This window comes from Oncorhynchus tshawytscha, linkage group LG11, assembly GCF_018296145.1.
Source record: "Oncorhynchus tshawytscha isolate Ot180627B linkage group LG11, Otsh_v2.0, whole genome shotgun sequence".
Lineage (NCBI taxonomy): Eukaryota > Metazoa > Chordata > Actinopteri > Salmoniformes > Salmonidae > Oncorhynchus > Oncorhynchus tshawytscha.
The window spans coordinates 36,287,781-36,306,092 of NC_056439.1; the positions used below are offsets into that span (position 1 = coordinate 36,287,781).

The 18,312-nt window shown below is 41.7% G+C and overlaps 1 protein-coding gene across 3 annotated transcripts in view; it reads right to left on the reverse strand.

The window, feature by feature from the left end:
• LOC112261885 (low density lipoprotein receptor adapter protein 1-B-like) overlaps nt 1-18,312 on the reverse strand; it is a 74,764-nt gene that overhangs the window by 10,688 nt on the left and 45,764 nt on the right. For 2 of the 3 annotated variants that reach the window (XM_024437512.2, XM_042330065.1), the window contains exons 6-7: nt 4,345-4,440; nt 130-263 (exon numbers count right to left, since the gene is read on the reverse strand). In XM_024437512.2, coding sequence (XP_024293280.2) covers nt 130-263; nt 4,345-4,440 — 230 coding nt within the window. The remainder of the gene's footprint in view (nt 1-129; nt 264-4,344; nt 4,441-18,312) is intronic. The other variant, XM_042330066.1, reaches the window with a different exon arrangement.

Here is an 18,312-nt window from a genome sequence, read left to right on the forward strand (position 1 = left end):
AGCCATTCTATGTCCATTTGATGTAACCATACAGCTCTCCAAGCCTTCATTCTCTCATCCATAAAGCATCGCCCCTCTTATTAAGCATGTGTAGCTACAGTAGTTCTATTCTAGCCCCCATTCTCTTACCCATACAGTATTGTTGTTCTCTGTGGTGTGGTTGTGCGTCATGAATGGGTCTGGTTCGCTCTCCTTTGTCCCCGAGCGCAGCAGCGCCACGTTTGCTCCCTCTGCCAAGTCTAGAAGGTTCCCTGTGGCCACTTCTGTAACACAGGGAATACAAACATACTAGATTAATCTCAGAGGGAAGAACCGTACTTTCAATATCAACAGCATTGCAGGACTTCTGTACAGACATCTATTATATATCTTGTTGTCACATACCAGCACCAAAACGCGCACACTTATGACCATCATGTGAAAACATAACAGTACCATGAATCATGCAGACAAAGGCCATTATGGGAATCATTACGACCAAACCTTCCTTATTACCCCTCATAATGTGTGTCATCAACATGGAAGGTTTGGGGCGGCAGGTAGCCTAGTGGTTAGAGCATTGGGCCAGTAACCGAAAGGCTGCTAACTCAAATCCCTGAGCTGACAAAGTACAAATCTGTCGTTCTGCCCCTGAACAAGGCAGTTTAACTCACTGTAAATAAGAATTAGAGGTCAACCGATTAATCGGTAAGGCCGATTAATTAGGGACGATTTCAAGTTTTCATAACAATCGGTAATCGGCATTTTTGGACACCGATCATGGCCGATTACATTGCACTCCACGAGGAGACTGCGTGGCAGGCTGACTACCTGTTATGCGAGTGCAGCAAGGAGCCATGGTAAGGTGCTAGCTAGCATTAAACTTATCTTATAAAAAACAATCAATCTTCACATAATCACTGGTTAACTACACATGGTTGATGATATTACTAGTTTATCTAGCTTGTCCTGCGTTGCATATACTCGATGCGGTGCCTGTTAATTTATCATTGAATCATAGCCTACCTCTCCAAACGGGTGATTTAACAAGCGCATTCACGAAAAAAGCACTGTCATTGCACCAATGTGTACCTAACCATAAACACCAACGCCTTTCTTAAAATCAATATATAAGTATATATTTTTAAACCTGAACATTTAGTTAATATTGCCTGCTAACATGAATTTGTTTTAACTAGGGAAATTGTGTCACTTCTCTTGCATTCTGTGCAACAGAGTCAGGCTATATGCAGCCGTTTGGGCCACCTGGCTTGTTGCGAACTGTGAAGACTATTTCTTCCTAACAAAGACAGCCAAGACGTCACCAAACGGGGGATGATTTAACAAAAGCGCATTTGCGAAAAGAGCATAATCGTTGCATTATTATTAAAATCAATACACAGAAGTATTTATTTTTAAACTAGCATATTTAGTTAAAAGATATTCATGTTAGCAGGCAATATTAAACTGGGGAAATTGTGTCACTTCTCTTGCGTTCATTGCACGCAGAGTCAGGATATATGCAACAGTTTGGGACGCCTAGCTCGTTGCGAACTAATTTGCCAGAATTTTACATAATTATGACATAACATTGAAGGTTGTGCAATGTAACAGGAATATTTAGACTCGTGGATGCCACACGTTAGATAAAATACGGAACGGTTCCGTATTTCACTGAAAGAATAAACGTTTTATTTTCGAAATTAGTGTTTCCGGATTTGACCATATTAATGACCTAAGGCTCGTATTTCTGTGTGTTATTATGTTATAATTAAGTCTATGATTTTATATTCGATAGAGCAGTCTGACTGAGCAGTGGTAGGCAGCAGCAGGCTCGTAAGCATTCATTCAAACAGCACTTTCGTGGGCTGTTTATGACTTCAAGCCTATCAACTCCCGGGATTAGGCTGGTGTAACCGATGTGAAATCTGAAATCTGAAATGGCTAGCTAGTTAGCGGTGTGCACTCTAATAGCGTTTCAAACTTCACTTGCTCTGAGACTTGGAGTAGTTGTTCCCCTTGCTCTACAAGGGCCGCGGCTTTTGTGGAGCGATGGGTAACGATGCTTCAAGGATGGCTGTTGTCGATGTGTTCCTGGTTCGAGCCCATTTGTTCTCAACTGACTTGCCTTAAATAAAAAATATATAAAAACATGCCCATCTGTTGTTTGTCACTTATTGTCTTATTGATAAGTGGGCACGGAATAATCCCCGACACACACACCTCACCATGATGACTGTGCTGTAATGGGATCGTCTCCAATGACTGCTGTGAACGCAACTGTTTAATAGGGTTGTGAATCGTGTGTGTGTGTGTGTGTGTGTGTGTGTGTGTGCCATGTGTGCTTATTGATTCCCTGGTCAGACAGACGGGTGTCAGTCCCCTGAGAAGAGAAGGTCAAATCTCAGTAGGTTCTCCAAATCTGTCTCAAAGTTGTACTTGGGTCTATTAATAACCTCATATACTTCCTCTTCTTTTCTCTGCATAAGAGGAGGCCCCCAAAAAAGGAAGGCTCATAAATGATCAACTCAGCCATTGCAGCAGTTCCCCTCCACTGGTTCCCTCCATCCACGACCTCTGACATTTACTGCATCTTCCCTATCACTAAGAAAGCCATTATTAGCAGGTGATTATTCATTGTATCGGTCTGTCTGGGATGGTGAAGGATGCAGGGGGGAACCACAGCACTCTTCATCACCACATTGGGTCTGGGGCTGTGTGTGGGGGTTAGGAATGGGTTGAGAGTGGGATGGGTGTGGGGGCTTGGAATGGGTCTGGGCACCGTCTGGCAGTCTGGCCCCAGGGAGTGAGTGGCAGATTGAGTCAGGAATATAATTTTACATGCCTCTCAGGAACTACATCTCCAAGTAGAGGACACAGGAGCATGTGCCCACACCCGCGCACACACACACCAGTTTGTGTGGCAAGCAGAAAACTGGCAGAGAGGGAAGATGGGAGGTGAGTATCATGTCTCCTGAATAAAGCTGAATAGTCTCCAGCAACACTCCTTCCTGAGGTGAATAGGAGGAGGTGAATACTTACTGTAAGCACTTTGCATCTCAGTCAAAACAACTTCCTTATGGGTCTAACCCATACATCCCTCTATGGGACTATGAATCATAGCTCAATGACAGCCACAAGATGAAAGGGACAGGGATGCAATCCCCTTACACCAAGCCTCTCTGTTAGAAAAAGACAATTTCTGGGTCAAGGGTTTTGCTCTCCTCTCTAGAGATGATCTATAAATCACTGAACCCAAACGGGCCTGATCCTATTGTAATCGCGAGCTGATCCAGTTCCATCCCATGTTAACAGTATCAGATGAGATTTAGATGGATCCCACTCTGGCAGGCTGGGGTCCACCTGGCCAGACTAAGGGGACGCATGGCCAAGCTGATGTTTTAAGTCTGCTCTCTCTGTCACGCCCTGGCCTTAGAGAGGCTTATATTCTCCATTTTGGTTAGGTCAGGGTGTGACTAGAGTGGACATTCTAGTTTCTTTATTTCTATGTTTTCTGTTTCTATGTTTTGGCCAGGTATGGTTCTCAATCAGGGACAGCTGTCTATCGTTGTCTCTGATTGGGAATCATACTTAGGCAGCCTGTTTTTCCACCTTAGTTGTGGGTAGTTGACTTTGTTAGTGGCCTGTATAGACCAGTAAGCTTCACGGTCGTTTTTGTTGGCGACATTCATAATAAAAAGAAATGTACGCTCACAACGCTGCACCTTGGTCCGGTCATTTCCCTGAAGAAAGATCGTGACACTCTCTGCGTCACAGTGACTGACCCCTGTGATCCCCTCACAAGGGAGGTAGGGTGAGCGTCATCCACTCTCATGCTCTGGATCAGGAATGCAGCACTTCAGGGCCTAAAACTGCACAGGCCTCACCAGCAGGATTTGAGGAAATGGTCACAGAGACTAGAATCTCTCTGCTTACAAAATTCTACAGAAGAGGAAGCTAATAGCCACAAAGAATGTAGATCCCTCACGCTTTTCAAACAAACAGTGTTTTCTGCTGTTGGACTTCTCACGTGTCCATGGCAGAAGTCACTGTTCTCCTTAACATTCCACAGTGCAAAATATATTTGAAAAACAAAGAGCTCAAATAAGAGAGACAAGATCCAGAGAAAAACAGATCACCATTACTTCCTACTGAAGTGTTGATCATGTCTACGTGAGTATCTTCAGGAGAATAAAGACTGTAACCAGCGTGAGGGAAGGATGGTGGATAGAGATGTAGACGGAGGAGACTTATCAAGCACCAGATTGACATAGTCACCTGCCCTGGGCTATATGAATAGCCTGCCCATTAAACATCATCCCATCCCTGAGGCCCTCAGGCTGAGACTTCAGGCCGGTAACTCACCTCCTCCCTTCAGACTGCCCAGTCTGGACGAGCTCTCCGACTGGCTACTACTTGCTCCTTCCCCATCTGACCCAGACTTCGCATGTTTCTCCTTCTCTGTGGGGGGAGGGTGGAGGGCGTCAGCGAAATACAGGAGAACATTTACATCTAGCTGATCATGTTTGTGATGTCTGTAAATCATAGTTGATCATTCTCAGCAGATATCAGGCACTTGACCAAACACTCTAATACTGTATTTAGACAAAATGCCAAAGACCACAAGCTCTGTAGTAGCTACACTTACACATGTCAGTCAGTAGCCACTGGCAAGGAGTTTTAAATAGGGCAGAACCAAACACTGGTCATGTCTGTAGCTTCAGGACCCAGTCAGTCAGGCAGGCAGTTCCTCCTTTGCCTTAATAAGGAGCATCTGGGTTACATGGATAAGGCCTGTCTCCTCTCCTAACATTCTCACCTGCTGGGAGCAGGGCTTATGTTGAGCATAGACCCAAAGAGCTTTCCTGGGATTTCCTGGATAATCTGAATGTTTTTCTCTGAATTTCAGTCTCAGTCTACACAGTGTGGTTTATATACCAAGAGAAGCATCTCTACAGGATGTATAGTCCTATAAAATGCACACACAAAACATACACATGTATGGACACAGTGCATTCGGAAAGTATTCAGACCCCTTGAATTTATCCAAATTTTGATACGTTACAGCCTCATTCCAAAATTGATTAAATTGTTGTTTTTCTCATCAATCTACACACAATATCCCACAACAAAACATAAACAGGTTTTAGAAATGTTTGCAAATGTATTAAAAGTTTAAAAAAACTGAAATGCAGTGCCTTGCAAACGTATTCCCCCCTTGGCGTTTTTCCTATTTTGTTGCATTACAACCTGTAATTTAAATGGATTTTTATTTGTATTTCATGTAATGGACATACACAAAATTGTCCAAATTGGTAAAGTGAAATGAAAAAAATTACTTGTTTCAGAAAATTCTAAAAAATAAAAAACTGAAAAGTGGTATGTGCATATGTATTCACACCCTTTGCTATGAAACCCCTAAATAAGATCTGTTGCAACCAATTACCTTCAGAAGTCACATAATTAGTTAAATAAAGTCCACCTGTGTGCAATCTAAGTGTCACATGATCTCAGTATATATACACACCTGTTCTGAAAGTCCCCAGAGTCACCATGAAGACCAGGTCAGGGACAAAGTTGTGGAGAAGTACAGATTAGGGTTGGGTTATAAAAAAATATCAGAAAATTTGAACATTCCACAGAGCACCATTAAATCCATTATTAAAAAAATGGAAAGAATATGGCACCACAAACCTGCCAAGAGAGGGCCGCCCACCAAAACTCACGGACCAGGCAAGGAGGGCATTAACCAGAGAGGCAACTAAGAGACCAAAGATAACCCTGAAGGAGCTGCAACGCTCCACAGCGGAGATTGGAGTATCTGTCCATAGGACCACTTTAAACCGTACACTCCACAGAGCTGGGATTTATGGAAGAGTAGCCAGAAAAAAAGCCATTGCTTAAAGAAAAAAAATAAGCAAACACGTTTGGTGTTTGCCAAAAGGCATGTGGGAGATCTCCCAAACATATGGATGAAGGTACTCTGGTCAGATGAGACTAAAATTGAGCTTTTTGGCCATCAAGGAAAATGCTGTCTGGTGCAAACCCAACACCTCTCATTACCCCGAGAACACCATCCCCAGCATGGAAGCATGGTGGTGGCAGCATCATGCTGTGGGGATGTTTTTCCATTGGCAGGGACTAGGAAACTGGTCAGAATTGAAGTAATGATGGATGGCGCTAAATACAGGCAAATTCTTGAGGGAAACCTGTTTCAGTCTTCCAGAGATTTGAGACTGGGACGGAGGTTCACCTTCCAGCAGGACAATAACCCTAAGCATACTGCTAAACCAACACTCAAGTGGTTTAAGGGGAATCATTTAAATGTCTTGGAATGGCCAAGTCAAAGCCCAGACCTCAATCCAACTGAGAATCCGTAGTATGACTTAACGATTGCTGTACACCAGCAGGAACTCATCCAGCTTGAAGGAGCTGGAGCAGTTTGCCTTGAAGAATGGGCAAAAATCCCAGCGGATAGATGTGCCAAGCTTATAGAGACATATCCCAAAAGACTTTGGGATATGGGGGGTGAATAGTTATGCACGCTCAAGTTCTGTTTTTTTGTCTTTCTTTAACAATAAAAAAATATTTTGCATCTTCAAAGTGGTAGGCATGTTAAGTAAATCAAATGATACAAACCCCCCAAAAATAGATTTTAATTCCGGGTTGTAAGGCAACAAAATAGGAAAAATGCCAAGGGGGATGAATACTTTCGCAAGGCACTGTATCACATTTACATAAGTATTTCAGACCATTTACAGCGATTACAAGTCTTCTTGGGTATGATGCTACAAGCTGGGCACACCTGTATTTGGTGAGTTTCTCCCATTCTTCTAAGCAGATTCTATCAACCTCTGTCAGGTTGGATGGGAAGCGTCGCTGCACAGCTATTTTCAAGTCTCTCCAGACATGTTAGATGGGTTCAAGTCTGGGCTCCTACTGGGCCACTCAAGGACATTCAGAGACTTGTCTCGAAGCCACTCCTGGGTTGTCTTGGCTGTGTGATCAGGCTCATTGTCCTCATTGTCCACCCCAGTCTGAGGTCCTGAGCACTCTGGAGCATGTTTTCATCAAGGATCTCTCTGTACTTTGCTCTGTTCACCTTTCCCTTGATCATCTCATCTTTCCCTCCCAGTCCCTGCTGCTGAAAAACATCCCCACAGCAGGATGCTGCCATCACCATGCTTCACTGTAAGGATGGTGCCAGGTTTCCTCCAGACATGACGCTTGGCATTCAGGCCAAAAAGTTCAATCTTGGTTTCATCAGACCAGAGAATCTTGTTTCTCATGGTCTGAGAGTCCTTTAGGCAAATTCCAAGTGGGCTGTCATTTGCCTTTTACCGAGTGGCTTATATAAAGTCCTGATTGGTAGAGTGCTGCAGAGATGGTTGTCCTTCTGGAAGGTTCTCCCAGAGTAATGTACTTCTGTTTTTTATTTGTAATAAAATGTGCAAAATTGTCCAAATCCTATTTTCGCTTTGTCATTATGGGGTATTGTGTGTAGATTGATGAGGGCAAAAGAGTATCTAATCCATTTTAGAATAAGGCTGTAACATACCAAATGTGTAAAAAGGTAAGGGGTCTGAATACTTTCTGAATGCACTGAACATATCCACTATGGGTATGCATTGCATGCATGTCTCCATTCCCCTATGATAAATGGTGAGTTATTTTCCTGACGCACAAACACATACTTGTTATGCCCTCTAGAAAACGAAAACACAGTATCTGAGCAGGCTTGGTCATTCTTAAAAGGCCTGGCTGCTGACCTGCTGTACCTAATGCTTCCATTACGGTCAGTGGAGATTAAAAGCACATCTCAGCCTGTCCCTCAAGGGCATTGGTTACATTAAAGCCTTTTTAGGATTCCTTAGCCATCGTCCAGCTGAAGCATAAAAAAAAAAAACATAGCCCCCCTTCTGTGAATCCCATTCACCAGGAGAGCCAAGGTGTCTGAGTGGTGACTGGGTTCTAAACCATTCCCTGGGTGACTGCATGCTTATTTCCACTGAACTGGATAGACCCCAGATAGGGTGCGAGAGAGTGTCATCAAGCATTGAAACAATCCCAAATAATATTGAGAGGCAAAATCAAAGCTGTGTGTTTACTGTAAAATACACTTCAAATCACTATTTCTCATGCAGAGAGATGAGAGCTGAGAGCTTATACAGATTTGGGTCAGGAATGCGGTTTACAGAAATATGGTGGGGTGGGGGGGTGCAATGATGTTCAGCAAAGAGACAACCACCCTGATGTTCCTACCCACAATCCTCTAGGGCCATGTAACTCATGGAGCAGTCTCAAAGCTTTTTAGTTCTCTCTCCTTCTGCCACAAGAGAACACAACTACTTCCTTTGATATCTCCCCAAAGCCCCACTCCTTTCTACTCCTCTCCCTCATCAGCCACATTGTGTAGAACAAGACAAGACACAGCCCAGCACATCAGAGGGGTTAGCACTCCTGATGTCTTGGAGTCTGAGCAAACTCTGACAAGGGACAAGGGGGGAGAGATTGAGAAGACGAGGAGAGATCGCAAGGGGAGAAAAGTCTGCACTCCTAATTTGCAGCTTTATAATATTCATTTTTGAAATGCAGAGTGGAACACAGAAGCGGGGAAACTAAACAGTCCTCTGCTGCCTTGATCTCTGAAAAATAATGAAATAAAATGGAAATGCATCCAAATTAAAACACTATCAAAAGGCTCGTGGTAAACACAACCTTCTCCTGTCCAAAACCACTAAAAAGGGGGGAGTAAATGAAAGGCTAGGGGGTGTAAAGGGATGAATAAATAACCTCTTCTTCACTCTCTGTGAGACAGGATCAACTGCACAGGCACCCAGCTGTCACAGACAGGACCGAACTGCCATTGTCACATCCCCCCTCACCCCGGACAGTGACAAACAGAATGAGGGGTTTAGACAAGAAAAACAGGAACTTCACAAGGATCTAGGTAGATGTTTGAGCGGGATGGAGTTCTACATCCACTCCCACTAAAACCTGCAGCTTTTCATACCACACCTGCCCACTCCCGCTGGTTTTCAGTTATTAGGCTAGATATAGTTTCAAGGGAGCAGAGTTGGAGAGAGAGCAGACGCTTGCACTTTCTCTTGAACTAAGTTTTGCAAATACGTAGCCTATCTTTTAGGAGTGGGAAAATTTGTAGGCAAAGACAATTAAGTGGGTAATAAATATTTATTGAAAAGGAAAAATGTGCAACGCTCGCTCACCATGGTCCGCACGTTGCAATTTTTTGATTGCACCTCAACTCACGTTGGTTGAGTACCTTCTACTTCTCTGCATTATCAATATTTATTTACAGACACTGTAGTAAACTACAACCTAATCATATTTAAGTTAATTTCCTTGGAAAGATAACTGCCACATGATTCTCAGTCCATGCATAGGCAGCCTACTCTATTTCATTGAGACCACACATACAGCCTAATGTAGGATGCATTTGATCTCGCACGCCAAACTACTGTAGGAGAGGTAGGCTACTGAAATTGAAGAAGCAAATTCTGAGTGTGTGTGAATAATGCGTCAAAGGCTACTAACGCATACAAAGCATTAAAACGATATAATAATATGAGGGACAAAAATAAAATGTCATCCCAAAGTTGTCTGACCACCCGAAAATGCAGAGCGAGCCCGCAATGGTCTCTGTCGGGACCCGCAGGTCTATGCAGCCCTCTAGATCCAGTTGCCAGACTAGATACACAATCACAAAATACATTTTGAAACATCTAGAAACAAAATATAACTGTATGCTTGTTGCAACTGAATCTTGATAAGATTAGACATTTTATAATCAAACAAGAAGAATGGACCTCTGATTCTAAGGCACTATGTTCAGAAGACAACATAGTAAGAGAGGGCGTGCTATATGGAGGTGTGAATAGGGCTGTGGCGGTCAAGAAATTGTCAGCTGGTGATTGTCTCGCAAATATCTGCCAGTCTCACAGTAATTGACCGTTAATTAACATAAATACATTTAGCATCGTCTGGCTTCCACACATAACCTACAAGTCACTGATGCAGATCTTTGGAACATCTACATTTTAAAAAGTAAAAATAAATCCATAGCCTACACAAATCAAATCAAATGTATTTATATAGCCCTTTGTACATCAGCTGATATCTCAAAGTGCTGTACAGAAACCCAGCCTAAAACCCCAAACAGCAAGCAATGCAGGTGTAGAAACACCATCACAATAAATTCATTATGTATTTTAGACAGGTCTAAAGAAACAAGACATGAAGAAAATGCAGTCTATTTCAGAAGGACAGAATAGCATACTCTGTGTCCTTATGTTAGGCCCTGATCTGGCTATGCCATATGGCTGCGGGCTACACTAGTTTAGAGGTCGACCTATTATGAATAAGATACAGATTATTGGAGGACCCAAAAAATCCGATACCGATTAAAATCGGCCAATTTATTTATTATATTTATATGATATTATATGATAGACTTAATTATAATATCACACAGAAATACGAGCCTTAGGTCATTAATATGGTCAAATCCGGAAACAATCATTTCGAAAACAAAACATTTATTCTTTCAGTGAAATACGGAACCGTTCGGCCATAATCGGTGTCCAAAAATGCCGATTACCGATTGCTATGAAATCGGCCCTAATTAATTTGTCCACTCCGATTAATCGGTCGACCTCTACACTAGTTCCTTTGTGACTTGTATCAGGAAACTAGGCAACCTTCACACTAGCCATGATTAGCTGAGATAATGAGTGTGCTGGACATGCCAAGAGATCAGTTCAGATTGGTCTGCCATTTAGCATGCTTCTGTCTATAACATGAGCTGGTCAGTATGTGTAGGTAATCCTTTCTAACACGGCTTTATTGAAAGATATCATGTTGTAGAACTGCATAAGTGTTGCTCTCCAGGACTGGAGGACTGAGTTTTGAAATCAGTGGAATTAGAGTATGATAGCTAAGGAGATGGAGAAAAGTCTGCCGTTTGATTGCAAATATGCAGACGGAGTCAAAACGAGAACACACATAAGGCTGTTATATAACTTCTATGGGATAGGGGGCAGTATTCGGAAGTTCGGATGACTGAGGTGCCCAAAGTAAACTGCCTATTACTCAGGCCCAGATGCTAGGATATGCATATAATTGGTAGTTTTGAATAGAAAACACTCGGAAGTTTCTAAAACTTAAAATAATGTCTGAGTATAACAGAACCAATATGGCAGGCTTAAACCCAAGGAGAATCCATAAGGATTTTTTTTTTAAGTGTCTGCCCATTCAAATGCTTGTTTATGGGAAAATAAAAGGAATACCTCCCAGATTGCAGTTCCTATGGCTTCCACTAGATGTCAACAGTCTTTCAAAAGAGTTTCTGGCTTGTTTTTTGAAAAATGAGCTAGAATTTGTAGTTTTTCTAGGTGGTTCTCATTTTGACTGTTGTCTTGTGGCGTGCGTGGATGAGGGCACACACGGCAATGAACATACTGTTCTCCATCTTAAATTGTATAGTTTATTTACATATTAGGGTACCTGAGGATTGATTAGAAATGTTGTTTGACTTGTTTGGATGAAGTTTATTGCAATCCCAAGGGTCCCAGCTACATAACAAATGGTCGTTTTGTTCGATAAAATCCTTCTTTATATCCCAAAAAGTCTGTTTAGTTGGCGTGCTTGATTCAGTAATCCACCTGTTCCCCTTGTTCAAAATGCATACAAAAGGAATCCCAAAAGTGTACAGTTAGCTAGCTAACGTCAGCTGGCTGGCTCGCTAGCTAACATTACATGTATGATTTGTGTAGTTATATTGTTCGTATATCAGAGCCATTTGCATTGCTAGTTATAGCCTAATGTTAGCTAGCTAACATTGAACCTGGTTGGTTAGCTTCTTGCAGATTCATGTAGGGTAGTAACATTGAGTTGGAATTATGGATCACTATTTAGCTAGCTAGCTACATGTCTAAACAAAAGACATGTAACAAGTAACCGTTTCAAAAGTACGTTCAAGATGTCACTAGGACAACTGTTGACAGACGTAGCTGGTAAAGTCGCTCTGCCTATCTACTCCGATTTCAGAGCACTCTCGTTTGAGTGTGCTAGAGCGCAGAATAACTGATGAATTTACTAACACTCAACACCCCTTGAATATGACCGTGTCAGTAAGCGTTGGCAAAAAAGCGTAATTAAATTGTTGCCAGCAGCACAGTTGCAGTCACCAATGCTCTGGATAACATAGAAATAGCCTAACCAGATCTGCTAGGGCAAGTAAAATGGTCAGAGTGAGCTGTTCTCTGTAAGTATCTAGTAAGCTAGCCAACATTAGCCAGTTAGCTTGGGTGCTTGACTGCTGTTAGGGCAGAATGCTCAAATCAACCCTACTCCCCGGCCAGAGCGTCCAGTGTGCGCTCTGAACGCTTCGAAAACAAAACGCTCTGAATTTACCAACGGACAATCTGACAAGTTTATGAATGCCCAGAGCACACTCTGGCACTCCAGATTAAATGTACGTACACACCCGTAGTATAAACCAGCCTTTAGTCTTGAAATCTTTGGTTGTTTAGTACATGGCCTCATGTAAATCCTTATAGAGATGGGTGAGGCTAAGGCTTTAGAGGGTGTGAACGATGCTGAATGGATGTAGATAAAGAGCCCTCCAGTAGGTGTACCAAAACATTCAATGGCCATTTTCTCAAAAGTGAGGTTACATGGTTATCAACTTTCAAAGCAGAATTACTTTCCCATTGTTCTTCAACTGTAGTGTATGATATAACATTTTCTAGCTCGGAGTCTCTACTTTTATCCAATATAAAAACAATTTCAAATTTTGCCAAAGACCAAATCGAGCAGGTTGGTCACATTTAGCAGACAAGATTTGCTTAGAATTCCGTATTTTATAGCATGAAGAATACAATTGAAAATAGCTGAATAAAATATAAAGGATATTTTCTCCAAAAGATTTGAAGGAGAGAGCACATGCGGCTATTCTGTGTTAACGGTTAACAAAGAAACAGGTCTTCCTATATGCTTTATTTAGAGTTATTTATGAAACTTCAGCTATGATCAAAACATATAGCCCAACATTTGCATTTTTAATACATTCTATGTCTGCATGATGCGACACTAATGACAATTTGAAAAAAGTTGCAGGAAAAGCATGAGCGCTGCATGTTATTTGCGCAGGCTGGACACATTTCATCAGTCTCTCATTCACAATTTGACAAGCACTTGATAATGGCCTCGAATTTCCCAGCAGCATCCCCTTTGTGTGGCAGTTAGGCTCTACACCTGTTGTAAAGCGGATTCATAATCTTAATTTTAAGATTTTATTTGTTGCGATACAAACCTTATCAAAACATATAGGCCTATGGGCTAGGCTAGTGTACATTAAAAAGTTGCACAAAAAAAAGGCATGTGCCTCTTCGCGGCTTACTGCACAAGCTGGGGATCATCACAAGTGATAGGCTAATATTGTCACCCATCAGACTTGATTTTGAATGGACCATTAGCATGCACCAGTCTCGAAACGGGCAGGGGAAAAAAAATCCATGTCATCTCTCACAATGCGACTTATGCTGAAACTACACTTCCAAAACCTATCGCTCATTCACCCATCAGCAGACTTGTGTCTGGGACACCAACACCAACTGCTGGTGGGGGGGGTCCCGAGAAACAAAGGGGGGGGAATACAGGCCCAGACCCATTATGAGCCTCTACATGCAACACTGTACGAGGCTGCCCGATCAGGAAACAAATCAAATCTTGTAAACTTTCCCATGAGAACAAAGAGGAGCGGACAAGCCCCTCGACAGGGATAACTTTAGACTGCACCTTGAGATATCACTGAGGTGTCCCACACGGGCTTTCCACCACCCACAAAAAAATGTTAACGTGTTCCGGTAGGATAACATTACGCAAGCAATTGGTAGAGTAGCTGGTCCCCTTGGGTACCAGTACCAATGCCAGCAACAGTCAGTCCAGCCACAATCAGTAAGAATTCGAATTGCCCTTGATAACAGATGAGGTAGTAGTCACTCAGATTGCAACACATGGAAGGGAATCTCCAAAACACTCTTCTGATCATTAACACACATGCCTCTAATAAATAGAACCCTCCATTCAGGAGGAAAGTTATTTGAATTCATGAACCATGATCACACCAAGTAAGACTGGTTCAGTTGTTATAGAGTACTTCCGTTGTGAGGTTAGCTCCTCTGAGGATAATGTCGCTATGAAATAAACTCCTTCATACCCATCGCCACTACAATGGTGTAAGACACATTGACTTGTGGCAAAACATTTACAGGCCTCCTCTTGGCATATGGCTTGAGGTCGGCACAGATTCTTACTGACACACTGTTATTGACATGGAAATGATCTGATGACGTCAGACTCATTCTGCCCAGGTTGCAGCCTACCAGGATACTTGATTTTCTTGCACTTAGCATGTGCGCTTGTGCAAACAAGGATAGTGGTGTGTTGCTTAGGGAAAGTAGGATCGCCCTAGACATGACATTAGACAAAAATGCCATGATAGAGTCATTTAGCCAAAATGTATATAAAATAGAGTCCAACTAGATGATTAAGGTGTGGTAACTATATAGTTTGTATATTTTTGTTTGTTTGTGTTTTTATACATTTTTATTTAATTTTCTTTGAATGATAGCGTTACAAACAAGTTCCCCATACGACCACCAGTTTGTGCCACAGCGACGCTCATCTGGGGAAGAAATGTAATGATGTATTTTGTGAGTGTTGTGTGTTATTAACGTATGTCGAAGTTACTGCCTAGATCCACCAGCCTTGACAACCAGACGACGGGTCTGGAAAGAAGATCCACAACCATGGCCATTCTTGTGGTGGTCTGCTGCTTGCAGAAATCCTACCAGGTTGCAACTTGCCAAATCCTTCCAAGATTGAACCCACCAGAGGGGGACTGTCATGACTGTCCTGGAAAGATCCAAATAGGTCAGATCAGCTTCGCAATAAATTACTTTGGCCAGACCCCCTTTCACCTGCAGGTGGGAGAAGGGAGCTGGTGGGGGGTTGACAGCTCACACCCTGTAGTAAATCAAGGACAAGAAAATGCAGCCATCTCCCTCTCAGAATTCACACAGGAATGTACCTTTGTTTCACAGAAAAGTTCCCACCGAAACTCTAACACATTCTAAAGTGAATACTGTAACAACATTTCTAACATAGAACGTGGGCAATGGTCAGAGGCCATCTAAAGAATGTCATTTTGGTTATTAATTTGAGATGTCATTAAAAATGTTAAAGGAAATATTGTAACTTGAAAAGTACACACACTATGTGTGAAGTGTCCATCCTCTATGTTGTGCATGAAATATGAAAAATGATTAAAGTGTTTTTGTTAAGAGAGGAATGTGATTTTAGAAACTATAACAGGAAATTGTTTCTATAACTTTGAACAAGTATGTAGCCCCCTGAGTGAGGTCAGAGAGCGTGTCAGCCTGGTGGAACCGCTCCTTTTGAATGAACTGTATAAAATGACGGGATAAGTATTAACGTCAGACATTGACAAAGACATTGAGCTACAGCTCACATTTAAAGTTGTTGGAACTCTTAATCTCAACACGAGGTAGAGACGATAGTCACCTCCCGGACAATCACTGGTAGGGCTGAATAGCTGTCCGAAGTAAAGTACCAAGAAAAGTGAAATAAAGTGGGACCCTTCTACTACTCTTCTCAAATCACTGTAGTACGCTACTCTCATCACCCCACAGAGAACCATCGACACGGCTGTCTAGCATATCTTCAAAGAATAATCTTCCAGAGCGAGTGGAAGTAGAGTGAGCTCTGTAGTTCTGTTCAGGACTACACGACAGGTCGCCGGATGCCGGGCGACGGCAAAGGAGAGCAGGTCAGCCCTTCCAGGATTCTGTAATTGCATAATTCAATGCAAAACCAACCAATCAGCGCATATTATGCTAGAGCTCGCAATTTTGACCAATCAAGGTGAGTGGCATTTTACTCAAACTTGTACTCCGCTAACCTTGGCTTTAGTAGGGTGGTCGGCACTCTACTCTCCCCAGACTGTCTTTGGTGCAATTTGTCAGCTTTGCCGTTTTAAACTCTCTAAAACTTATGGTACCACAACCAATGACTCTGCAGTGGAGCAACTGATATGGAGGAGGATGAAATGGACGATTACATTAAGATATAGGCCTAGATGAGCTAGGCCCTTGGTCACCCCCCAACTCTCGTTTTGTTCTGAAAGAGTTGTGTTTATTCACAAAAAGAAACAGCCCAAAAGAGCACTTTGTCTCTAATTGTTTTCATGGAAGATGAACTTGAGATATAATATGTCTTAATTGCAGATTGGACCCCAGGTGTTTATTTTGTCTTAGTTTAATCTTTTTTAGTAGCTACAAATTATGGGGGCATGCATTTTTTTAAATTTTGAAACTGAGCTAGCTTCCACACCTTTTTTGTTAAAAAAAGAGCTGTTTGTTCAGGAAAATAAACACTTTAAATGTTTCTAATTGTTTTTGTGTTATGTATTATGCTTCAAATCGTCCTCAAATGAAGCATATATTACTTTTTATTGCTTTATATGAAATGAACATGAAAAATGCTAAATGTATCCCCGAATTTCAGAAAAAAGCTTCCGCAAAATCAAGCATTTTTGGCACCAGAAATTACAAAAAAATGTAGCAAAATCCTGGAGGAATTGGACTGTAAGAGACGGGTGGGGACCCCTTTTGGAAAATCAGGGCCTTACAAGCGTGCCGCAAAAAGGCCCAACAACCTTTCTTCCAAGAAGGCCTGGTTCTGACAGAAATACATGAAAATCAAAGACATTTACATGTAAATACATTCATGCGTTCTTACTCCAAATGTGTGGCAGTTTGTGTGCAAAGAAAATGATAACTGTGAGAGTAGTTTCTAAATGTACCAAAGTATTTTGTCTCTGGCCCCCCCTCCCCTCCATATCCATGTCTTTTGTAACAAGCCACTATATTGTCAGTCCACTAGAGACCTGTTTTTAATGTATTAAGTATGTTTATCCTGTGTTACCATTTATCTAGCTAGTAAATAAATAATTAAACCAATTTGTGTAGTACTAAATCTGTTCAGAATTATATGATAAAGGTTATGATTAATAAGTTGACTGTTTATAGATGTGATAGGTTAGACCTTTAGATTTTAATTCGGGAGATGGTAACTCTAACTTCTTGGTGCACCCATCCCTTTAGCGGGATCATGTTCGTCAACATCCGCTGAATTGCAGAGCGCCAAATTCAAATTAAATTACTACAAATATTTCATTTTCATGAAATCACAAGTGCAATATAGCAAAACACAGCATAGCTTGTTGTTAATCCACCTGGCATGTCAGATTTAAAAAAAAGCTTTACAGAAAAAGCTATCCAAGTGTTTATGTTAGGACATCTCTCTCAGCAGACAAAACATTACAAACAGCTAGCAGCAAAGTAGATGGTCACAAAAGTCAGAAAAGCAATAAAATGAATTGCTTACCTTTGATGATCTTTGGATGTTTGCACTCACGAGACTCCCAGTTACACAATAAATGTTCCTTTTGTTCGATAAAGATTATTTTTATATCCAAAATACCTCCATTTGGTTGCCACAGGCTCGAGCGGTCACGACAGGGCAGACAAAAATTCCAAATAGTATCCGTAAAGTTTGTAGAACGTAGTTTTTACAATAAATAATTGATCATATTTCAACCGGACCGTAGCTTTTTCAATAGGAGAGAGAGAGAGAGAGAGAGAGAGAGAGAGAGAGAAAATGTCTGCTCCAAGCTGTTGCGCATGCAAAACTCTAATGGCACCCAGCCATCCACTGACACGATGTGATCGTTCTCGCAAATTTTTCAGAATAAAAGCCTGAAACTATGTCTAAAGACTGTTCACACCATGTGGAAGCCATAGAGAAAGGAATCTGCTTGATATAATTTTAAATAGAGGGAAGGCATGCAATGGAACAGAGGTTTCAGGAAAAACAGCACTTCCTGGTTGGATTTCCCCCAGGTTTTCGCCTGCAATATCAGTTCTGTTATACTCACAGACAATATTTTGACAGTTTTGGAAACTTTAGAGAGTTTTCTATCCTAATCTGACAATTATATGCATATTCTAGATTCTGGGCCTGAGAAATAGGCAGTTTCATTTGGGTACGTTTTTCATCCAAACATCAAAATACTGCCCCCTACACTCAAGAGGTTAAAGAACTGCTCTAGTGGTGCCCCAATTCCTAATGAGTTAATTGTTGAACTATTTTTTTTTAAAGATAAAAAAGAAAACCGGGTACCAATTAAACATACAGTGGCAAGAGAAAGTATGTGAACCCTTTGGAATT